The sequence below is a fragment of the Poecilia mexicana genome, unplaced genomic scaffold (assembly GCF_051168715.1).
Source record: "Poecilia mexicana isolate PSO_F unplaced genomic scaffold, ASM5116871v1 scaffold_12, whole genome shotgun sequence".
Classification (NCBI taxonomy): Eukaryota; Metazoa; Chordata; class Actinopteri; order Cyprinodontiformes; family Poeciliidae; genus Poecilia; species Poecilia mexicana.
The window spans coordinates 13,911,314-13,935,888 of NW_028263381.1; the positions used below are offsets into that span (position 1 = coordinate 13,911,314).

The 24,575-nt window shown below is 36.4% G+C and overlaps 2 protein-coding genes across 4 annotated transcripts; both read left to right on the forward strand.

Annotated features, from left to right (window-relative positions):
• The first annotated feature begins 5,459 nt into the window (after positions 1-5,459).
• Positions 5,460-14,771, forward strand: LOC106904745 (NACHT, LRR and PYD domains-containing protein 12-like). Its single transcript, XM_014969203.2, has 11 exons — positions 5,460-5,660; positions 7,100-7,222; positions 7,356-7,403; positions 7,932-9,696; positions 9,776-9,949; positions 10,689-10,856; positions 11,066-11,239; positions 11,613-11,780; positions 11,889-12,062; positions 12,328-12,495; positions 14,261-14,771. The coding sequence occupies exons 1-11, from the start codon at positions 5,606-5,608 to the stop codon at positions 14,505-14,507; spliced, it is 3,264 nt and encodes a 1,087-aa protein (XP_014824689.2). The 5' UTR covers positions 5,460-5,605; the 3' UTR covers positions 14,508-14,771.
• A 92-nt stretch (positions 14,772-14,863) lies between these two features.
• Positions 14,864-23,312, forward strand: tescb (tescalcin b). 3 transcript variants are annotated; one of them, XM_014969182.2, is made up of 9 exons: positions 14,864-18,034; positions 18,133-18,238; positions 18,763-18,832; positions 19,062-19,142; positions 21,289-21,428; positions 21,511-21,572; positions 21,726-21,830; positions 21,915-21,962; positions 22,146-23,312. In XM_014969182.2, exons 2-9 carry the CDS (start codon positions 18,175-18,177, stop codon positions 22,227-22,229), a joined length of 654 nt encoding a protein of 217 aa, XP_014824668.1. In that variant the 5' UTR covers positions 14,864-18,034; positions 18,133-18,174; the 3' UTR covers positions 22,230-23,312. The 3 variants fall into 3 exon arrangements, with proteins under 3 accessions (XP_014824668.1, XP_087867087.1, XP_087867086.1); XM_088010961.1 differs by having other exon boundaries at positions 14,864-18,238; positions 21,915-22,035; XM_088010960.1 differs by having other exon boundaries at positions 14,864-18,238.
• The last annotated feature ends 1,263 nt before the right edge of the window (positions 23,313-24,575 follow it).

The window sequence follows — 24,575 nt, forward strand, 5'->3', positions numbered from 1 at the left end:
AAAGAAAAGAACATTCCTATTCTGAATGAGGAACCTTGAATCTGTGAAGGGCACAACAGAGTCTCAAGACGGTCAAGATATCCTGGAGTAAAATATATTGCACAGAGTCGGACAGCTCTGCCTCAGGTCTTTGAACTTCTAAGGACAACGACCTAAAACACACTAAAGGCTCCCAGGAACGGGTGAAGAAAAGCGAACAAATGTCAGGCTATTTTAAAATTACCTTCCATGAGCCCAGATTATAAGTGTAGATATATGAAATCTAATTTGGAATAAGCAATAAGGGATCCTATTAAACTTTTGAGGTTTTATCTCCGCTGGGCAGTCCTGTAAAGACTATTTTAAAAAAGCTCAATGTACATCTTAAACATAAATGCTACCATTTGATGTTTTGTACCAGATTATAGTTTTCAACTATTTCACACCTGCAGCTTCCTAAGAGCATAATTTTATTAAACCTTTGTCAGCTTTAAGTCTTTTTAGGGATACTTGTGCATACTGAAGAAAGGTTACATTAAATATTATTGGCACATGTGACAAATCCATGCATGCAGGGTGAAAATATATCTTGGCACCTACGTTGAATGGGCTTCTACATTTTCTCTGTGGAACGGGGCATGGATGAATCACATCTGAGAGGTGTTCTGACATGTCTGGAACCTGCATGTTGGTAATAAAGCCCAGAGGGACTGTGGATTGTGAGCCGGAGTCTCTGTGGATTAGGCTTGCCTCCCACAGATCCCATAAGATTGGAATGTGGCACACCTGATGCTCTCTCATCTTCACCGAGCCATTCCCAAGGTTTTTTTTTTATTTTTCTCAGTTCAAGAGATGTAATGTAGTATAAGAGTGGGATCTATTAAGAGTATTATTGGAGGAATGTTTGGAGGGTGGCAGCCATAAAAGTAATGTATAAGTGGATACCTGGGTGGAAGCTTTTCAGCAGAGTCGTTGGACGACGAGCGATGCTTTACGTTGCAGGATCTGATATGTACATGCTGTTTTTATATTTTATCAACTGTTTAAAAACAGGCATTGATGCCTAAGGAGAGCTGCACAAACTGATGTAATTCACATCCATTTACATCAGCAATAAAGTAAATTGGTAGTGTGTATATGCTGCATATTAATAGTCAAGTGCTTACCTTTTTATGGAGTTGCATTCTAAACAGATTATGTTCTGATATAATACACCTCTATAATTAACTATAATTCCTGACTATAATTTTGAACAATGAGATTCATCTCTGTGTGACCTGGAGAAGTTTAAATTGTAAAATAATTAGTTAATCTTTCTTCTTTCAAATTTTCACCTTATCAACTTTAAATGATCTTCATATGAAACATTTAATAGGCTCATACTGAGTTTTCACTACTGGCTGGCTGCACCTTTTTACATGTTAAAAGACTGCAGTGATGCTGCAAAACCTCTAGCAGTGAACCAAAGCTCCTTTAAATTGCGAGGTGCCAAAATCAGACTTGGGTAACTAATGTAATGCCAGATTGTGTTTAAAGGCTCCCTCAGGTGTGACCAACTGGAAACACAGACACTGAAAGGCCTGCATCCCTAATACAGTCTAGGAGAATAGAAGGTTCTTCCACATTAAGGAAAAAAAAACAACTTTTTTGTTAAATGGGAAATTGAACTTCTAAGTTCATTAATTCAGTTTGTTAAGCTACTGCTCCATCTGTGATGAAAAAAAAAATCTTAACTTATTAATGTTTACATTTCTCCAACAGACAGACTATCTGTGTAACATGGACTCACTGTAACTTTGCTTCACATGTCTGTCTCTGAAATTGATTTTTTTTTCTGTCTGGAGATCAGAGTATGCCCTTTATTGACAAAGCAAGGGCAAAACTATAGAAAAGCTCCATCTTTCTACTCTTTCATAGGCCTGAGTGCAAAAGCAAAAGAAAAAAAAAACATTTAGAGAAAAACTGAAGACGCTACTTGCAATATAAGAAAAAAAAAAAACTTACAAATTTTTGTCCCGGAGCAAACCAGTAGCCACATGTATTTCAATCAAGTATTGAAGTTAAATACAGTTTATCTATCATAACCAATATTTTATATAATTTGAATATGAAGGAGTAAGTGTTGTAAATGAGCATTTTGACGTACTTGGACGTGTGAACAAAAGGTTCAAGTTAAAAGCTAATATTCATTCATCAACAGTAAGAGAATACCTGGACTGGTCTAGTCAAAGTCTGGTTTTTAAGAAGCTTATATAAGGTCTTATTTAAATAAGACCTTAAGCAAGTTGTTCAAGCTGAAAAACCATCAAATTCTGCAAAGTTGCTAATTGTTATACGGTTAACAATAGAGTGCTGTTTTCTTACATGGCATAGATTTTATCATCTCAAGCAAAGGCTGGGAGTTGATAATGGCAAAAATGCTTATTTTTAGGGATTAAAATCCTAATTGTTACAAAATATCTATTCATTTTTTTATTTGGATGTGAAATTGTTTTTTGTGTTCTCAGGAGGCACAGCAATTCAACCAGCCAATTGCTGTTGTTTTTTTTAATTGTGTTTTTAGAACAGGTATTAAAAATAAAATCCATACCTCTCCTGTAGAGATGCAGGGCTTTATGACTGAATGTGTGCACAACTTGGTAAGTCATACTGCGTTTTATTACAACACATTTTCATGTTTCTGTTTTTGTTTATTTTTTTCTATGATGTAAAATTATTCACAAAGGCCTTGAAGGGGGACATGATTTATAGCCCATGCCAAGATACCACAATCTTGTTATTCTGAGATATACATCTGTGTTGGTTGGGGAATAAACAACTGCAGAGTGAGTAGAAAACAGAAATATAGATGTTTGCGAAAGGAAAAATGGTCAGCAAATAAAAAAAAAGTTTGTGCATAATCAAATGAGACAAATATAAATAAGATAATGAGTTCTTTTTGCTGCTCGTAAAAAAGCTTGTCAAGCTGAATATCTCAGCTGAAGAGGAGTTTTTCATTTTAATTAAGGGGCTGATAATTAATCCTCATAAACACCTTTTCAAGTAGAGCAGAGCAAATCACAGATCCCATCAAAATTCAGACGGACCCGGCTCATTTTTGTTTGTTTATTCGAGCTCCAGCAGCCTGCCAGTTTCTTTGCGTGTGCCTCCCTGAAAAAAGGAGTTGTTTGTTCAAAAGTAGCGGAGGCAGCATGCCGCGCATGTGTCTAGCATGAATCTGTTTGCTGAGAATAAGAAGAAGCAGACAGGTGAAAAGAGAGATGGAAAAAGAGGGAGACATGTCGCAGCACCCTCAGGACGTCTCCTCATTCTGAGCAGCTGTTGTCTGAGAGCTGGAGGCAGCACTGCGGCGCCCTGTCAACTCCTTCTCCCGGAGAAGCCCTCCCTGCATGCAAAGCAGGCACAGACTGCCCTCTCTCCTTGCCCGTGCTTTTCTGGCCCCCCTATTTTTTTTTTTTTTTTTTTTTTTTGTCACCGTATAGAACAGACACCTCCTTATTTTCTCTGGCCTTTTTATTCAAATCAATTTCAGGCTGTCAAATGGAGTGCGCTTGGTAATACTTACAAAGCACACAAACGCAAACACACAGGGCAGGAAGTGTGACAATTTTATAGGAAGGAACATTTCAAGGGCAGAGACTGATTATGAAAAAAAAAAAGTGTATTGTTTTTGTCTTTGACGATTGATTGCACTCCGCTTGATGCATCAGTTCTCCCCCCGCAAGGAGAGCATAAATAAAAATGTTTTCATTTAGTCGGCTGCTGGTGTCCTGTTAATCCCCAAAGGTCAGTGATATATGGAGAATTCAGCTGATTTATTTTGTAGTTGAAAAACTTTGTATTGACAAAGAGACTGTAACTGATGTGCTATATCTGTGTGTGTGTATATATATATATATATATATATATATATATATATATATATATATATATATATATATATATATATATATATATATATATATATAATTTTTTTTTTTTTTTTTATGTTTCCTCATTTGGCCAAGAGTTGTTTGTTGTTTTGCGGCTGATGCTTTTGTTTTGAAAGGGCGTTAGAGGTCAGGGTTGCTGGGTGACTGACACAACACTGCAGACAGCAACTGACGATTAACTGTTTGAACGTCGTGCAGAGAGAGAGAGAGAGTGCATGGGTCGCAGTGAAAAGGAAATAATTAAGGAGCAGTCAAATTAAGGTCCAGACAATCAATTAGCTAGCGCTTGGTTGATGAGGGAACAAGATGAGTGTTTTGATGAGTAAATTGTATTTATATTTGATTATATTTGATTAACTGTCGAACAGCTGAAACAGTTGGAATACGTTTTAGTTCATTTGTAATATAGAAATGTTATAGTTAATAATTAAATACATGTATTGTAAATTTAATGTTATTACATAAAGTAAGGTTTATAGGTTAAGGTAAAAGGTTAGAACCACCAAGAGTTACTAATGATATTTTATTTGTATGTTTGCAGCTCTGCGGCCATCGGTGGCTATGCTAACTAACCTGAGCATTCATGGCAGATTTAATTACGCTTCATTTATAAACGATGTAAACATTACCCCCTTATTAAGATTAGCTGTTAGAAAAATGTTTATTGGCTTATTGATGCTGCCTCCTTGTGGTGAACCAGAGAACTGCAAAGGTTTCCTTGTTAATTGAATAGAGGGCTATATATACAGTAGTATACAATAGTTTTAAATTCGTATTAAGCTTGAAAATAAAACAATTAAATAACACAGAAGAATTGTTTGACACATAATAATAACAATAATCTGATAAGCCATCCATGGAACCACTCTTATACCCTTCAAAGTAACAAATCTCTCTCTTTTTTCATGAAAAGTCAACATAAAATTGCTATCCCTAACACAAAACAATCTAGGATCTTAAAAGTAATCTCAAACATCACATTCTTTTACAAAATTAAGGGATTCTAATGGATCGGTTTCTAACATTTGGTCTTAAAAACATTAAAACAGGAAGCGCACATTCACTCATTCACTCTTACAGGAAACTGACAGAAAAAGAAACACAAACAAAAATTTGCAGTTAGTCACATTTTTATCACATCCAAGCATTCGTAGTCAGTCCTCAAAGATACCTCAAACATACATTTAGAATCACAAGTTACACAAACTACTTACACATATACCTGAGAGAGGATTTTTGCTTCTACTTTAATCCTTGCACTTCTTTATAAATTGTCAAAAACCACTCCCACAAATTTCTTTTCTACAATTGTAGTATTTTATCATATCTTATTTAATGAAAACTATACCCAAATGGAATTTGAAGCACCATATTCTAAGTCATTCACTTTTATTACTTTAAGTGCATTTATTGTGTGTCTGTGTCCTTGGAGATATTAGTACACAGAGATGTGAGTCATATCGTACACAAAAAACAATGTTTGCCTCACGTGACCAAATTCAAATGAAACTGGCAGCTGCAAACTCTTAGGTTTCCTTTTTATGTCAGTCAGCAGGAAGTAGTGTTGGTTTGAGGAGAGCGTTTTTATTTTCTAACAAAAACAGACAGACATGCCAGGATGGACATACAGGAAGAGGATAAACTTAATGTCTCAGTCACTTAGTTTGCTTGTTGGAGTTTAAAATATTGTGACTATGGAGAGGCAGTTTGCAACTGGTCAGGCTGTCGACATGGCGACATCACAACATGGTAAGATCAAAGCTTCATTTTTACAGTGAATCACTTTTGTATTTACAAGGCTTGGTTTGACTTTGAGAAGGAAGAGCGAGCATAGCAAATGATTCTTTTGTCCGGTTCCGAACAAATTCAGATATAGAGATGTAGATGTAAATTCAGATGTAGAGCAGAAAGACAATCATCTGTCAAATTATCAAAACAAAAACTGGTGACTCAATGAGATTAGTCCAGAATGCCATTCGGTTACATTTTAATAAAAGTTGGCAAAGACAGAAATGAGAACATTGTTATTCGATAGCAGCCCACATCCTCTGTCTGGACTCGAGACAGTCAAATCGAGTGAGAACCTGTTTCTGTATGTGGGTGTGGGTGAGGTGGTAGTAAATCAAAAGTGTACGACAGTTGATTTGATTTATCTATGAACAACTATTTTAAGTGCCTAAGTCAGGGATGTCAAACTCATTTTCATTTTAGGCCGTATCAAAACCCATTCATGCTAAAACATCAATAAATAGCTGTTTCAGCATTCAATAGGTGTTTCTTAAAATGAAACAATAATGAACATCTTTTCACACTGCATCAGTGCATCCAGGAGTTTGTGACTGTTTTTGTGTTATTTTTGCAATCAAAATCATAGATTTTGTGATCATTTAGAAATATTTGCAAGGAATTCTTACGGTATTCATGCTAATATGTGTGTTTATTATTCACTGTATCAGTCACAGATTGCAACTTGACATCATGCGAGGCTGAGGCAACAATCACTTTTGAGAAAAAAATGTCGGTAAAATCAGAAAAACTTGGGCATCTGCTGATTTTATATGAATTTTCTGAGTAAAGTTTGTAGATTTGTGAAAAACTGGAGGGAGTTATTGATGTAATTTGGAGCCTAGAAGGCTACATTAAAAGCTACATAAAAATCTGGCCCCGTGCCTTGAGTTTGACGCATCTGACCTAAGGCAATTATTAACAAAATTAGTCATTTAGATCAGAATTACAAAGTCAAGTCACCACCAAGTACAAGAAAATAGCTAAATTAGTTTTCAGTTTCAGCTGTTGTCATATTCAGTTATATTCCACATGATCCACTTCATTTATTTCTGTTTACAGCCACATAATGTGCTTTTTGAAACACTAGAAAAAGGAAACAATGAGAGAGCAGCTTTATGGCATAACAACATGTCATTATGTCAGAAATTTCAAGTCAGTATGAATTTAGTCCTACGTTTTGCAGATAATTTAGCTGACGTAGGCCCAGGATGTCTTTTTAATGAATGAAGTAATGTTTTGTCAATAAGGAAGACTTTTTATTTATGGCTTCTAAGTTTTAATTTTTAAAATTAGGTTCCTGTCTTACCCTTGCAGATTTACTCACCTCTGAGGTTAAGTAAAAATATTTACATAAAAAAAAACATGGGACAAATGTAACTAAGTTGTCTGTTCTGTTTTAGATCAAGCTGCACCGGTAGGCAACGTCCTCACCGCCCAGAATGGAAGCGTCATCACCTCACCCAGTTTTAGTAATGTGAACATAAGCAATGGCAATATTATTGTCAACACAAACTGCACACACGGTAATAATTTGAAATTAATTTTAAAACATGTCTGATTTATGATTTAGTTTAGATTTGTCTAATTTAGAATTGTGAATTTTTCTTCAAATCAGATTAAAAATGACCTAAAGTTTTCAGCTCATTTCTGTTTCAGCTCCAGCCGCAACAGATCAAGTCAGGGGTGTCGCTCCAAAACTCAAAGGTAAGATGTATAGAGCTGTTCATCTCTGTGGCTTGCACTATTTGTATTACACTAAAATTTGACACAAACAGAAGATGAAAAAGAAATAAAAGAAATAGCACAATAAAATTGACCCCTTTTACAATGCAATGAAACCCAATATATAAATATAAAGTTTGACAAAATTAAGAGACCACTTAAAAGTATCTGCTTCTCTGATTTTAGTTTTTATAGGTGTATGTTTGAGTAAAATGAACATTGTTCTTTTATTTTATGAACTACAGACAACATGTCTCAGAAGTTCCCAGCAAAAACTTAGTACTTATCTGCAGAAAATGGGAAATGGTCAAAATAATGAGAAAGATGCAGTGCTTTCAGACCTCAAATAATGCAAAGAAAACAACAATACTAATGTTTTAACTCAGGAAAAGTTCAGAAATCAATATTTGCAGTGCAGTGGTCTCTTATTTTTTTCCAGAGCTGTATGTTTATGATGTTTGAAGTTTAAATCTTGAATCTAAAATTTGATTTTTGGTTTTAATCTTTCAGAGAACATCCAAGATTGCCAGGATGAACTAAAATCCTACCTTCAGTCGAGGACAATGACTCTGTCTGAAGGAACAGAAGAAGAAACATTGTCAACTTATTTAAATAAAATCTATACAGAGCTTTACATTACAGAGGGAGGCAGTGGTGAAGTCAACAGGGAACACGAGGTTATTGAATTAGAGTGTACAAGGCCTACAAGTGAAGAAAGAAAAATCGATCTCAATGACATTTTCGGTGCTTTATCAAATGAAGAAGATCCACCGCGGAGAGTTTTGACAAAGGGAATTGCAGGTATTGGTAAAACGGTGGCTGTGCAGAAATTCACTCGGGACTGGGCAGACGGAGAAGCCAACCAGGACTTTACGTTCGTGTTTCCCTTCTCATTTAGAGATCTAAACTTAATAATTGAGGAAAAGTTCTCTCTCGTTGAGTTAATACGTTACTATTTCGACGAGGTTGAGTGTTTGGATGTTTCAGATTACAAAAGCTCTAAACTTTTGTTCATCTTTGATGGCCTGGATGAAAGCAAATTTCCCCTGAACTTTGACAGGAACGAGATGTGTCGCAATCCTGCAAAGAAAACAACAGTAGACATATTACTCACAAACTTATTCAAAGGCCAACTGCTGCCCAAAGCTTCTGTGTGGATCACAACTCGACCAGCCGCAGCCAATAAGATTCCTCCAAAGCACATCAACAGGGTGACAGAGGTACGAGGTTTTAACGACGAGCAAAAGGAGGAATACTTTAAAAAGAAAATCAGTGACAAGACTATTGCTCAGAAGGTCTTGGGGCATCTTTTGTCAAAACCTTTGAGAAGTCTTTACATAATGTGCCACATCCCCATGTTTTGCTGGATTTCAGCCACAGCACTTCAAAGCCTCCTCATGAAAGAGGATCAAGCTGAGCTCCCAAAAACCCTAACAGAAATGTACATGCATTTCCTGATCAAACAGACAGAGCTGAAAAATCAAAAAGATTACCAAGGAGGTGATACTGACAGAGACATGATCATGAAATTGGGAAAACTGGCATTTGAGCAGCTGCAAAATGGCAACATAGTCTTTCGTGAAGAAGATTTGAAGGAATGCGACATCAATCTGAAACAAGCTGCTGTTTACTCGGGCGTTTGCACACAGATCATAAGAAAAGAATCGGGTCTTCACAAAAAGGAAGTTTACTCTTTCATACATTTAAGCGTTCAGGAGTTCCTTGCAGCTCTGTATGTACACAAGACCTTCGTGGATCGGCGAAAAAATCTTCTCAGCCCAAACACTGTGAAACTGGTTTCCGAGGGAGGAGAAAGTCCAATTATCTTTCTACACAAAAGTGCTGTGGACATGGCTTTGAGCAGTGATCAGGGACGATGGGACTTGTTCTTACGGTTCCTGGTGGGTCTGTCTCAAGACAAAAATCAGGGGCTTCTACAGAAAATCTTTGGAGATAAGGACAAACTTCCACCGAGCCGAGAGGAGACAATCAACTACATTCACCGTAAAATCCAGAAGACGTCGTATTCCAACAAGGGTATCAATCTATTCCATTGCTTAAATGAGTTAGGAGACCAATCTCTTGTGGAGCATGTCCAAAAGTATTACAATTCAGGGGATGTCAGCAAAATTTTACCGGCCCATTGGTCGGCTCTGGCTTTCGTGCTGCTTGTTTCCAATGAAGACTTGTCTGTCTTCGATCTGAGAAAGTACTACGGATCTGAAGCAGTCCTAGAGCGGCTGCTACCAGTGCTTAAAGTAGCAAAGACAGCTTTGTAAGTAAACCTAACTCATGTTAACCTTGTTCTACTTGGTGCACAAGATTGCTTACCATAATTTTCTTGCTCAACTCAGGTTAAGTGAGAGTAACCTCACTGACAGGTGCTGCAGTTATGTTTCTTCAGTTCTTACCATGAAGTCTGGAGGACTGGAAGAGCTGGATCTAAGTGGAAATACTCTGAACGACTCCGGAGTGCAGCTGCTCGCTGACAGCCTGCAGGATGCCAACTGCAAACTTTCAAAACTCCGGTAAAATATATATAAATCCTTCCCTTTTTAACTCACAGATTTAGAGTATGAATTTGTTGATTTGCAATTTTTTGCAAGCAAGATTTCTTGGATAGACCTGAGACACTATATTGTGTCATTTTAGAGTTCAGCACCAAAGGAGTTAGAAATGGCAAGTAAAATTAATTTAAACTGAGCTTTCCTAGTCATAACAAGCACTCACCAGTGCCACGTTCAGCTATTCATCCCCACTAACCAGAACAGGAACTCAAAAGGGGAAAAAGCAGTCAGTCAGTTTCTCCAAACAAATTTCCTGATGCGTGTTTTGCATATCAGATCTATAGGGAACAGACTGTGCACAGTGTAAACACTTTATAAACATTTAGTTGAAAACTCCATCTAGATAATAAAGCTGAAAATATCTTCAAGGCACTAGATTTAAAGGGTTGTTTATTTTTCAAAGGAATCGGGGCTACTTTTCTATATTTAGTTGCATTTTTTAGTTACTGTTTACTTGCAAAACAGGCTTTATTTTTGAAGTGCACAGAAGGACTAGTTTACCCAATGCTCTATCTACTCTTGGAATGAGCTGCCACTACTCATATGTATAGCATAACTTTCATGAAATAAGAGGCAAAATTGCTTCCAAACTAATACTGGTTGAAACATAAAACATTTGTCTCTCGTAAAACTAAGGACAGAACATGGTCTGATCTTTTCTTGATTAATGTTTTTATGTCACTTTTGTTCTGTGATGCAGATTAAAACAGTGCGGCATGACAACAACAGGATGCCAGTCTTTGGCCAGAGGAATAATGTCTAATCCTTCTCATCTGAGAGAGCTGGACCTCAGCAAAAATAAAGTTAATGATGAGGGAATGAAGCTGCTTTCTGGCGTTGTAAAGAATTGCCATTTGGAAACTTTAAGGTAAAACATTTTCCAGATTTTATAGGTACTACTCTTAGATCAGGTCATAAATGTACACTTTGTCTTGTGGATAGTGCAAACATTCACAACATCATTGACATATGAGAGTTCATGATTTGCAAGATTTTGTGTAAATCAATTAATAAGACTTTTGTGATTAAGTATAAATTTCCACGTGATCATGGTGAAATAAAACCGTTTCTCTGCAGACTCTCTGGGTGTGGTCTTGAAGAGAAAGGATGCACATGTGTGGCATCAGCTCTCTGCTCCAATCCGTCTTATCTACAAAACTTGGATCTGAGCAGGAACAGCTTCAGTAGAACATCAGTCAATCAGCTTTTTAACTTCTTGCAGCACCCTGACAGTAAGCTGCAACGGTTGTGGTAAGAAAGCCCTCCACTTCTACGAAATCTAAACACCTAAAAAGAAAAACATTTTAATCAAAAATAATTAAATGCATGATTATGTAAAGACTGTTTTAGTAGGGATGCAATTGTAAGACAGTTATTGTTTTCCAGTTTTCATCTTCAGCCCACAAGGTGCAGAGTAGAAAAATGAATGTACTCATTGTTTTATTTATATTTTTGAGCCTTTCAAAAGCACAATCAATATTTATTGACTGATTGTTTATTTTGTGGCGTTTAGGCCAACCAGATGCACTGACTGTGTGCATGGAAATCGATTAAGTTAAATCTTTCCACTGGGTAAACTTTTTTTTTTTTTTTAAAGTGAGCAAACATCTACTTTTGTCCCAAGGCTTTTCAAAACAAACCTACAAGCGGATGGTGCAACTGCTCTGGCCTCAGCTCTCAAACCCGACCAGCTGAAGGAATTAGACCTAGGAGCCAACACAATAGGTGATGCTGGGGTGCAGAAACTTTCTGAACTGCTAAAGAGTCCAAACAGTGAACTTGAAGCCCTGAGGTAAGGAAGACTTTATGCTGCACGAATATAGACACAAATTTAGATGAAGAATATTTCGAAAATGTTGAAGACCTTAAAATCTGCTCAGTTCACTTTTATTGCCCACAGACTTCAAGGCTGTCGCTTAACAGATGAAGGCTGTGCCGTGTTGGCTTCATCTCTGAAGACAAACCCGGCTCATTTAAGAGATCTAGATCTGGGAAGAAACATCATGAAAGAACACGCAATTGTAGAACTTTCCAAGTTCTTGGAAGACCAAAGCTGTCGACTGGAGATACTGAAGTGCGTATCATGTGCACCACATCTCTCACATTGTTTTCTCTACAATAGAGATAAAGATCAATGCAGAATTCCACCCAAGCAGTAATTTATAAATTGGAAATATTGCCATATACTGAACTTTATGTTCACCAAGGTGCCAACAATGTAATTCTCAACTTGTTTCACCAAAGATGACTTGTGTTATTGCAACCGTATGCGTTTTAGATAGATCAAGTTACCTGAAATACTGTCGTTAAATGTTTGGGATTTCAATCTTTTGTTGCAGCCTGACATGCTGCATTGCAACCACAGCAACCAAGCCTCTGATTTTAGCTGTCAGTCGTTGCTTTTTCCTCCGAGAGCTCAACCTCACTTACAACCTGTTCACGGACGAGAGCCTGAAGCTGATCTGTGATTGGCTGAGCAGAACCGAATGTAAATTAGAGGTGCTGAGGTGAGACTTGTTTTGTGTCTTTTTAGTAGGACAGCTGAAGATTTGAACCAAATGTTTCTTGGTTGTCGTTGTTTATGTGACACTAAATGGATGTGTTTTGTGAAGAACAACAACAACAAAAATTATGTTTTTTAGTGATTACTGATAGGTATTTTTTGACAACCTACGTAAAATGAATCACAGACAACTTATGTGAGTTTTTACCGAGCTTTCAAGAAAGGAGAAGATGCAGCAGACCGCTCCAGCGAGCTGCCCACAGCGCGTTCTGATAACTTCCAGTTAGAGCTCATCTTTTATTTTCAGAGAAGGGAGGGATAGACATAAGAGACAAGTTAGCAGCAAGTTCTACACACACAAGGTCATTTCGTCTTTTCCCTTGGGAGTGATTTCTCCTAAGGGCAGAGGGCTGATATCAGTGTGAGAAAGTCTTCAACACAGCAGTCAAAAGTTTTAACACAGACAGTGAGAGACCAACACTTCCCAAGGAAAATCACAATAATAATATAAGACTGCTATGGTAAGATCAATAATCTATACACATGTAAGAATGATAACAACACATAATATTTCCAACAATTACCTTGAAAAATTCTGAAATTCAGAAAAAGAGCATAAACAAATAAGAAGTAATTGGTAACACTTTATTTGAAGGGGGGTGAATAAGGCTGACATGACACCATCATAAACATGACATAACACCTGTCATGAACATGAATTAGCCTTCATGAATATTTATGACTGTTGTCGTAAAGCGTCATTCGGTTAATTATGACACTTTTAATACAAAGTTGACATTATTCAACATGTCTTTGTTATGACAACTTGACATTAACCAAGAAATCATTATTGATATAAATTTGTTATAAAAGAATTACTGATTGCACTTTAAAAATTAGGTAACTTTATGTTATTAAAGGTAAAGTTTAAACAGTAATGATTTCCTGGTTAATGTCAAGTTGTCATAACAAAGACATTTTGAATAATGTCAACTTTGTATTAAGTGTCATAATTTACCGAATGACACTTTATGACAACAGTCATAAATATTCATGAAGGCTTTTTCATGTTCATAACATGTGTTATGTCATGTTTATGAAAGTGTCATGACAGTCTTATTCACCCCCCTTCACATAAAGTGTTGCCAAGTAATTTAAGTCATTTAAAGTTCAAATTTGAGTCCTGAGCAAAATATTTAAATGAAGAACCTGCATTATTGTTCCAATAAGACAACATATGTAAAGGGTAAACATATGCAAATACAGATTAACTTATGAAGTGGAAGGTAAATTAGGAAGGCAAGGCAATTTATTTGTATAGCACATTTTCAGCAACAATTGAAAGTGGTTTACATGACCGAAACAAACAAACAAACAAAAAACATTACATTGCATTAGCAAAGTAAAGGAAACAGCGAGTTTATGATGTTTCAGTTCTAAACAAGTGGGTTATTTTAGCCTTAATTTGAAGGCACTCACAGTTTCAGCAGTTTTGATCATTAGTCATTTCACATCATGAAGTTGTGAGCCAAAGAACAGTTTCCATGGTCCTACACTAATTTTACATCCTCAATTGTATATCTGCAGTTTATTTTTCACTTTTCACCTGCAGAGAAACCATTTCGTAACAATGAACGATTTTTTAACTTTCTACTCAAGGGGGAAAATGTCATATTTGGTTTAATTGTAATTACTTGCATATTATCTCTAAAACCTTCATAATACACCCTTTTTTGTTTGACTTTGACATTTAACAATTTTTTTCCCAGGTTGTCCTTTGTTAAAGACAGCACCTGTGCGCTGCTCGCTGCGGCTCTGAGGTCAAACCCTTCACACCTGAGAGAGCTGGAGCTGAGCAAAAGTCATTTAGAAGAATTAGTGAAGTTACTGACTGACTTACAGAAGAATGATGACTTCAAACTGCAGACACGGATTGTGACAGATCAAAGTCTGCTCAAAGAACAAGCCCTGTCGGGGACACTGAGAGAGAAATTGAATAAATTAGAATTGATATGAAATAACGTACTGCTTGGCTACCACAAATGTTTACCTAAAAGTTATATTCTTGTACTATGTAAATTCACAAACGCTTTAAACTTGACTATCTATGGCATAAGTTGTCTTAAGTTTTGTCCCGTTTTGGATGGGAAGACTCCTGAAATTATAATTTTGCATAGGCAGAGGTAATCTAGACTCAGTGTACAGTTCTGAGCTTCTATGTGATTATTACGTTTCGACAATCTCAAGTCAATAATAAAATATTGTTTTATATATTCTGAAGTATTATATGTTATGAAATTTCCTCAAAACTTCTATGATGAGATTTTGGTGGTGGGTCAGGGTGCAGCCTGGGGGAACCTGATAGCAGCAGTATGCGGCCTACAAGTTCAAAACAACTAAGTATTCATGGAATTTAATCTGTAATTAGTTGTTTTTTTTTCTTTTCTTTTTTTTCTTTGCATGATATAGTTTGAATTTAGTCAGTTTGAGCAACTGGTTCTGGGTGTTATGTTACACAGGAAAAGGAACTACAGTGATTTTTTTTAATTTTTTTATTCAGTGGTTTTGATTTCATGTGGTAATTAGATCATTTGCACACAAGAGGGCGGTATAATGCCAGAAACAAAGGGAGTGGTCACCTTGTTTGTAGGTTTGATTAGTTTCAGTCGGAAACCTGTTTTCTTTTGTTTCAGTGTGTTTGTTCAGTGAACACTTAGGCAACCACACAGTTGCTTGGTATCTATGCTTTACTGAGTTTTTGTAAATTACCAAGAGGAATGCGATTTTATTTGTTCAATTTAAAAAAAAAAATTCTAGTATAATGAGTGCATAAATTTAACATGGATATAAATTTATTTTTAAATAATCTTTAAAGTAAATACTTACAGTGTTGTATTAAGATCATCATATTTGCTTGCTGAAGGATTTGAGTTTGCATAATGAAAACCTATCAATGGACATGGAGGACATGCAAACTCCACACAAAGAAACTGAATACAAACTTTTCCTGCTAAATAATGCTAACCACTGCTAGCAGCTAGTTGGGCTGGAAAACACACAAATGTGTTCCTGTGTTGCCCCCGTGCGGCTCATTGAAGTACTGCAGGTAACACAATTTATACAGTATTTTTTATTATTTCTTTTTTACATTCCAAATTTGAATAATAGAACTTATATGGTTCATATTATTTTTTTAGATAATTTATATTTGATTACAAAAATAATCAAATTATTAATAATACCCTATTTACTCTTTTACTGCTTGTTTTTCCTTCCTAATCTACTGATCTTGGGTTCCTACCTTCACACATTTTTTTTATATGTTACTAGGGATTTTTTTGGGGTGGGGGTGGGGGGGTAATCTGTCAAGATTATCTTTTTATTAAGTCGAATTTAGCATTAAATGGAATTTTCAAATGACTCAAACGGGGCAGAAAGTTGTTACTGGCAATGTTCTGTGGTTTATACTGCTGACTCTTAGACATCTTAGACATCATGCTACATAATGCATAATGTGCAGCAGGACTGATGTAAGCAACTACCATAACCACAAAAAGTCTTTCTCTGAGGTTTGGTTCAGTTAGTGCAGTAACATTTCTTTTGGTGTCTGGTGTTTTTCATTTCATTGAATTAGGTTTTTTTTTAACCACTCCGGGGAATTAATGAGTTGCAGTAATCTGAACCTGTTAGAGATGAGCTGCAAAGATCTGATAACGATTTTCTGGAGAACATATCACTTATATATTTACATATACATCACTCAGCACAAAACTAGTCACAGAAATTTTAAGCTTATTTGGTTTGGAAACATATTCAGCTGTAACTGCTGCAAATGATAGCTTCCTGTACTTCACAACTGCATGATTTTGCCTTTGTCAATCAGTATGCAATGTGATTAAGGAAAAGTTCAAAGGAATAAATGATTCTGCAAAAGACTAAATTATATGTAGTACTACTCATAATTTAAACAACATTTTAAAGAAATGGTTCTTAAACATTCCTGCACCTTTATCTCCGAAATGTGCAGTGTCCTTCCTGACCTTCATGATGCTGATTTTTTTTTTTTCCACTAACATTCTTCAACAAATCTTAGTTCATAAATTGGGTAATTTCTTTAGGCAACTGGATGTACTGGATTTTATTTAGGGGTATCAGAGTACATGGCTTTGCATAGAAATTCATGCCACACTTTTTAGATTTTGATTTGCAACAAGGATCTAAAAAGATGTGCATCATTTTTCTTCTCTTTTTAAAATAATTAATTTGAACTGCAAATAGGATTCGCAGTTTAAATGGGTTTTTCGGAACATTAATGTAGATGTGAAGTTTGTTAAAACTGGTTTATTTATTTTACAAATTAGTTTTGTTTAGTTATTTTATCATGACTTTTATTGTTAAGTTGACAGTTGGTGGTTACCATAGCTACCAGTGACAGTTAGCCTTTTTCTGTTGCCGTCTGTAACTGTGGTATGTATTAGGATCAGCTCTGTGTTTTCCTTACCAGTATTATATTTTAGCATTTATTTTAGACAAATCTAATCATGTGTAGGGTTTCATGTGCATTTTCACCATGTTTGAACGTTGTCCATTTCAGCTGTATTTTATTTTGCAAAGGTAAACTATTTTGTCAACTGTTCATTGGGAAATAATCACTGTGTACTTTGTTTAGCTTTATTTATTGTATTTATTTGTTATGGATACGGACAGAAGCTGCTATATTGGATGTTAATCACCAATTTGTTTTTTCTCTGTTGTCAGTCTTTTTTTTATATATAATGTTTTTGTTACAATCGTGGGATAGTCTTTGAATGTTATGTGTGCACTCTCATTCCTTTATTTGAAATGTTTATATTTATTGTTATTTATGCCAGGGGTTAATTATGTGAGTCAGTTTATCTCATTTTTATGCTGCTCTTGTAACTTTAGAGCTGAAGCTTCTGGTTGATTGTAACCACCAACTTACTTTTTTTTTTTTTTTCAGTCTAAGAATAAATCAAGTAAACCCGAGTGTGTGTCATCAAGTGAACCTACTGACTCAGAACGAAAAAGAAGGGTGACATTAGTCATTTTCACTAAATTAGTGTGCATTCTGCTAAAGCTAGTGGTCAAATTAAAAGTATAGAAAATAACCTTCAAGGTACATTTATTAAGGTCTAATTTCTGTAAGTAAAACATGTTTTTTGTTGTTCTGATGCAAGTCTGATTTACTTATATAGCTGTAAGGTTAAAAAATATAATTAACAGAAATAATTAATGCGTTTCTCTTACTGAATTGAGTTATTGAAATAATTGAATCGTTCAATGATATTTTAACTCAATATGATTAACCTAAATTAAAATAACGTCTCCTTTTACTCCACTCAAACCAGCCATTAAGTAATTAGAACCTTCAGACATCTAAATCAGACGTTACCGGTTTGTTTTTAGGACCGTGTCGTCATAGGAACGGGTGTTGCGGAAGTAGCCGTCGCTGCCTGCAGGGGGATGAGAACTGCTTGGCCTCCACACGAAAGCGAAAACAGGTGGGAGCCCGGGGATCTGAGGTAAACACTAATATGGACACGGATTATTGTGAAACATGATCGCATTGATCCCTGTCGAGTACATCCTGGGCTGCGTGGTGCCTTTGACAACTCCACAGGTCGGAGAGGCAGAGAGAGGGGAGAGAGAGCCTTTAGCAACGATGGGAGCACTAAAGTCTACACCGGCTCCGACTGAACACTATGACCTGTCGGAGAAAACTGGCTGTGAGTAATCATTATCTGTTATCAATCCCTGCCGGACGAGAAGGAAGTATAAAGAGCTTCGTGAAACGGAAATGCTTTTTCATTTTTCAGTATCGTCTTGAAGCGGGATGCAAACAAACAAACAAACAAAAAAAAAAAAAAAAAAAAAAAAGAAGCAAGCGTTATTCTTTTAATAAGAAACCACCATTTGGTGAAAAAGACGCGTAAATCTGTCAAGTGTGACGCAGGAGTGATGAATAATTTAGAGTGAAAGTTCAGGGAAGTGTAACATTATCCTTTACAAAGCACAATGCTGTTAATAATAGATTACTGTTCACCACTTGTCAAGTGAACTCCTCTATTCTCTCAGAAGTTTATTGGTAGACGCAGGATGCAAACTAAAAGAGTGGAAAATGAAATTTGAATACACAAAACGGGTGGCTCGGAAGCTTCCATAAGTGAAAAGGGACCCTTGAATTTCCAGCTTAAACTTACAAATTGCATGATTATTTACAGTATTTGCTCGCTTTGTGGTTTGTTTTCAGTTTCACTTAGGCAGATTAGAGTCCTCCACAAGAGATTCAAACAGCTGAGTGAGGGAGATGATGTTTTAAGGTAAGCTGTAAGTTCCTTATTTTCACTGATTTCTTGGATCTTGACAACTTCAGTCATTTACAAACCATTTCCAGTCAGTTACAGATCATGAAATGCCAACTTGATTGTATTTAAAGCTGGAAACCTTAATTACAAAGCTTCAGTCATCTCATCTAACATGAAACTAGTCACATATTATGCTGGCTGGGATATTACACCAAGTTTGACATCTTAACTTTACTTCCCTCAGGAGGGAAGATTTCCTGGGCATCTCTTCTCTGAAATACAATCCCATTCGTAAAGAGATCATAGAGGCTTTCTTTAACCGAAGGTACGGTGCAGCGATGAATCTTAATTCTGCATTTATGAATAATGATTTCTTTTTTTTTCTTTTTTATTTAATTCCTCTAAATATCCTGTAAAATGTAAAACAATTAAAATAAAAAAATATTGCAAAAAGCCAAGACTGTACCAAAGAAATCTGTGGAACATTGCAGCAATGTGAAACATATAGTAATTATTGATTTTCTCATATTGTCTTACAATTATCTTTATCTTAAAGCAAAAATATCATCTTATTTAAAAACATACAAAGAAAGAAATGTAAAATATAAATGAATTTTATTTTCACTTCCATGTTTTCTTTTTTACAGCACATAATTAATTTCATATCTTGATTAAGAAAAAAGAAATCAATAGTTCCTGTCCCTGCAACAGGAAGCACTACCATATATGGACAATGACATGTGGTTTATGCTAGAAAGAGAAAGAGACAGTTTTGTTCTGAACTAAAAAGTCATTCTTGAAGACATATATGGACTGGATGTGTCACAGCTTATTGCCAATGCAGGATGGTGTCAGCACTTTTACCTTCCCCATAAATGCTCTGTGGAGGAAATGGGGGTTACCCGTGTGCTGTCAGCTGTTTGCTGAACAAAACAATGTCCGGCCAATCACAAGCTCTGACCAGGCTTATCTTGAAGGGTGATCCAAAAATGCAGGCATTACTCTTTTAATAAGAACTAACATCACCATTTGGTTTCTTGCTGAAGAGACGCGGCGTAAATCTGTCAAGTTTGTTGCAGGAGTGACGAATAATTTAAAGTGAAAGTAACAAATTAATATTAATTTATTAGATTCGAATTTAAAGTGAAAGAGACAGATTTAACATATATGTATATATATATATATATATATATATAAAAATTCCCTTCTCACCCTCAGCGGGTGGTCTCTCTCTTCCATCCTCTGAGCTCGGGTCCTCTACCAGAGGCCTGGGAGCTTGAGGGTTCTGCGCAGTATCTTGGCTGTGCCTAGAACTGCACATTTCTGGACTGAGATGTCTGATGTTGTTCCTGGGATCTGTTTGAGCCACTGCTCCAGTTTGGGGGTGACTGCCCCGAGGGCCCCGATGACCACAGGCACCACTGTGGTCTTCACCTTCCAGGCCTTCTCCAGTTCCCTGTTATTTCTCCAGTTTCTCATGCTCCTTTTTCCTGATGTTGTGGTCACTTGGTATTGCTACATCCACCACAACGGCTTTCCTCTGTTCTTTATCCACCACCACAATGTCCGGTTGGTTCGCCATTACCATCTTGTCTGTCTGGATCTGGAAGTCCCACAGGATCTTAGCTCGGTCATTCTCCACCACCTTTGGGGGTGTTCCCCACTTTGACCTCGGGGCTTCCAGTCCATATTCTGCACAGATGTTTCTGTACACTATGCCCGCCACTTGGTTATGTCGTTCCATGTACGCTTTCCCTGCCAGCATCTTGCACCCTGCTGTTATGTGCTGGACTGTCTCAGAGGCCTCCTTGCACAACCTACACCTTGGGTCTTGTCTGGTGTGGTAGATCTGAGCCTCTATTGCTCTGGTGTTTAGGGCCTGTTCCTGGGCGGCCAGGATGAGGGCCTCCGTGCTGTCCTTGAGTCCAGCTTTCTCCAGCCATTGGTAGGATTTCCTGATATCAGCCACTTGCAGGGTTTTTCCAGAAATGTTTTGACACTGCTGTATATTTGTATTAGGTTGTCTTTGGTAATAAGAACATTAGTTTACAATCGATTTCTCTGTGACACAGATTGACCATGTGCCACTGGTTTGAGCCCATGACCAGAGATTTTCTTCTAGGGCAAAGATTTTTGGACTTGTGAACCATTCTTTTAATCTCAGATGTGTTGCTGAATTGATTTCTTTTTCTACTTCATTGTTCTCCTGACTACTTCTTCTTTTACTTCAGTGGACAAATCAAATAAATCTTCTCCTTATTAACTCCTATTGACGCAGAAATCCACAAGATCTGCTTTAGGTGTCGGTGTGGGCATTTTACACTGATGCCTATATATGCATTTACAACATAACTTCACTCTTAAGAAACCTGGGCTCTATTTGATTTCTTATTATTACTGTTAGTATTGTTGTGTGTGCAAATAGACTTTTAGAATAATTATGGCATGTATATTTTTTGTCTTTATTGCAGAAACTTTTCCCCAAGTTGTGAGGGCAGGGCAAACGAGATTGACTTTGAAGAATTTCTGGTGGTCATGTCTCATTTCAAGCCCCCGTGTTCGAAAATGACAGATGAACAGCGTAAAAGCATCAGGAGGGAGAAACTTAAATGTGCGTTTTGTCTTCAGGGAATCTCTAATCCATGCTTGATGTTTGCCAGTGGCTGGCATAAAAGTTGCATTTTTCTCTGCAGTTATATTCAACATGCATGACTCGGACGGCGATGGATTGATAACGCTTGAGGATTACAGACACGTGAGCTTCTTATTGAGTCCAAAATATTCACATGATTTTTATTGCACTTAAGAATCGTTTGAATTATTGTCTGTCAGTCGGCTGGAAATTGAGGATTTCACCTCGCTCCTTCACTTCCAGAAATCAGAGCTGTTCTTGTTCTGATATTTCCAGGTGGTGGAGGAGTTGTTATCTCGCAGCGGAGCACTGGGGAAAGAAACGTCCAGAGCCATTGCCGATGCAGCCATGTTTGAAGTGGCCAGAACAGTTGGTCACAGGGTAAGGAGGTGGTTCTGGTCAGATAAAGTCATTTGCTTCCTTCCTTGCACAGACTAAATCACAAGCTTCCTGTTTTGAACTCAGGACCCCGATGAATTTTATGAGGGAATCACCTTCGAGCATTTTCTAAAGGTTCGTTCACAGAGTGCATTGTGCTTTAAAAAAGAAGAAAAATGGCTCATCCGATGTTTAATGTGTGGCAAAGGTAGTCGGCATATGTTCTTAAAATGACATTGAAGTTGATTTTAGTTAGTTTGAATGAATTTGTACGAGTCTGAAACGCGACGCTGAGCTGCTGTTTTGTTTTCTTTGCAGCTGTTGTCTAACTTTGATATCGAATCAAGAATGAACATTCGCTTCTTAAAGACGGATGTGATCCCTGGCTGCAGGTTGGGCTGAAGTGTCCAACTGTTTTAAGTAAGCTTTGAGAATAGAAAGTTTGATGCCTTAAACTGTTTGATATTAGTTTCTTGTTTTGCTCTGTAGCAACATGCCTGCACTGACGATACGCCTCATGCATGTTGGAACAACTATGCAAACCGAACGACAATTTTAATTTATTAGAAGACTTAATTCTAAGCAATAAGATTGCACTACTGTATGCCAGGACAGAGCAATGATATTCAAACGTGGATGACACTATTTGTTGATGTAAATGGAATTGAATACGCAAATTATTTTCATAAATCTCACGTGATATTATAGTTGTCTTGTATGATCACAGAAAATATTTATTTCTTTACTACAGAATGTGCATGCCTTTTATTGTTTGCGCAAAAAGGGGACGTTGAAGCACTTTATTATTTGCATTTATTTAAAAAGAGGTAAGATTGTGGTTCCAGTAAAATCTTTACAATGCGCTTCATGGGCATGAATGCTGTTTCAACTTTTGGCCGTAAAGCAGGCTTTTGAATTGTCTTTTTTAGGTCAGAGTGAATGTCACAACCAAACCAAGCCACCACAAAACACTGGGTTAAAGCCTTTATGGCTTCATGCCTCGATTACACAACTCTTATAGCTGTAGGTATGGCTAATGGCTTTTGACGTGGCTTGACTGCTGTTCTCCCCAGAATGGGTCGTTTTCAGTTATAGATTTTTTTTTTTTTAATTAATAAAGTTGGACCACAACCAGTCAAGTCTGAAAAAGAATTAAAAGCCAAAGACTGATATAACATTCATGCCAATAATGAATGTAGGTTTGTGAATGGAACTTTATTAAAATAAATATTCACTTTTATTGTTAGCAGTGTTCAAGAAATGGACTGATATTTAGATAGACTACATATGTGAATGCAGGGGCTTGAATATGTAAAGTTTTCTTTTTGTAATGCCCCTTGATCAAAGATGCTATGGTTTGCCTCATGGCAAAAATGTTTCTTGTCGTTTTCTTTCTATTACAGAAAATATGTATTTATGGTTGTGAGCAGTAAGTGCCAGTTCCCTGCACTCTGTAGATGCAAAATAAAGAACATTGAAACTGTTTATCATTTGCATTTCTCTCAAAAGGAAAAAAGAAACTTGGGTCTAGTGAAAAGTCATCATGGGCATAAAATTCATATTAATGTAGCCTTGAAGGATGCCTGAACCCTTTATTTCTCAGGTTGGAGTTATTGTGCAACAAAGCTTCAATGATTATCAAATAAGCAGAATAATATGTATATAATATTTGTGCTACTTCATCATAAAAGGAACATTCATATATTTTAAGGTTAGTATAAGGTTAAAAGTTTTCTTTATGGTGAGAGAACGGCATTTGAGCAAATGGTGGAAAGGTTTATCAGGAAAAAAACATCATAACCTGAAATAAAAATGAGTAATGGAAACCATTTTTCTTGAGCAATGGTGAGAAAACTGAAGAGACTTTCAACATTTACTTTTTCTCTCAAAGTTCAGGATACAGTTTTTGACAAACACAACTGATATTTTCACATAAGGGTCTTTGAGAAGCTTTCTACACTGAACAAAAATAAATACAAGCATAAAAAGCAAAACAAAATGAAACTTAAAAACAGCAAGTCAGCATTTGAACTTTACACCAAATGTTGCAGCAATAGGAAGATATGTTGTCATCTTTCTTCCTTCTACCCACACTTTTCTGACGGACAGACGTTAAAAACAATCATATAATAATGAAATTGCTTAATAAATGAGAACTCATAAACGTGAGTCATTATTATTATTATTATTATTATTATTATTATTGCTTATTGCCTATTATTCAGTTTTCATCTTACTTTGTTACTGAGATATACTGCCATCTAGAGGCAGCCTATCTCGAATAAAAAAGCAGCTTAGGGCCTCAACACTAGCAGGGAACAAACAAAAGAAATAATAATAATAATAAAAAATTAGAAATGTATGAGTAAGGTGTACTTTTCAAAATATGTCCATTTGTTTCATATCTGAGTTTCTTAACAGTAGTTATTAAATTATTAAATTAGACGTAACAGACAAATGTTGAAACATGGATGACATGATAAAAAATATTGTGTCAGAAATTGTTCGGATCAAACTATGTTAAGGGTCCCAAAGAGCTTCTGGGCCCACTATGATGCTAAAGTGTGTGTGTGTGTGGGTGTGTGTGTGTGTGTGTGTGTGTGTGTGTGTGTGTGTGACTTAAATCACCCCCAATGTGTGTCAAATCTAAACTCCTGTTATACCTGGTTATACCTCATACATTCATATTCAGTAAATGTTTCCCAATCAGTTATAAAATTAAAAGTATCTTTTGAAAATTAATACCTT

Bases quoted from the DNA above. Each gene is read 5' to 3' on its own strand.
- tescb (XM_088010961.1), top strand. From the start codon at position 18,070: ATGATCGCATTGATCCCTGTCGAGTACATCCTGGGCTGCGTGGTGCCT. The intron at 21,573-21,725 runs GTGAGCTTCTTA...TGATATTTCCAG, and splicing joins CGCTTGAGGATTACAGACAC to GTGGTGGAGGAGTTGTTATC. The intron at 21,831-21,914 runs GTAAGGAGGTGG...TTTTGAACTCAG, and splicing joins CCAGAACAGTTGGTCACAGG to GACCCCGATGAATTTTATGA.
- LOC106904745 (XM_014969203.2), top strand. From the start codon at position 5,606: ATGGAGAGGCAGTTTGCAACTGGTCAGGCTGTCGACATGGCGACATCA. The intron at 9,950-10,688 runs GTAAAATATATA...TCTGTGATGCAG, and splicing joins TGCAAACTTTCAAAACTCCG to ATTAAAACAGTGCGGCATGA. The intron at 12,496-14,260 runs GTGAGACTTGTT...TTTTTTTCCCAG, and splicing joins TGTAAATTAGAGGTGCTGAG to GTTGTCCTTTGTTAAAGACA.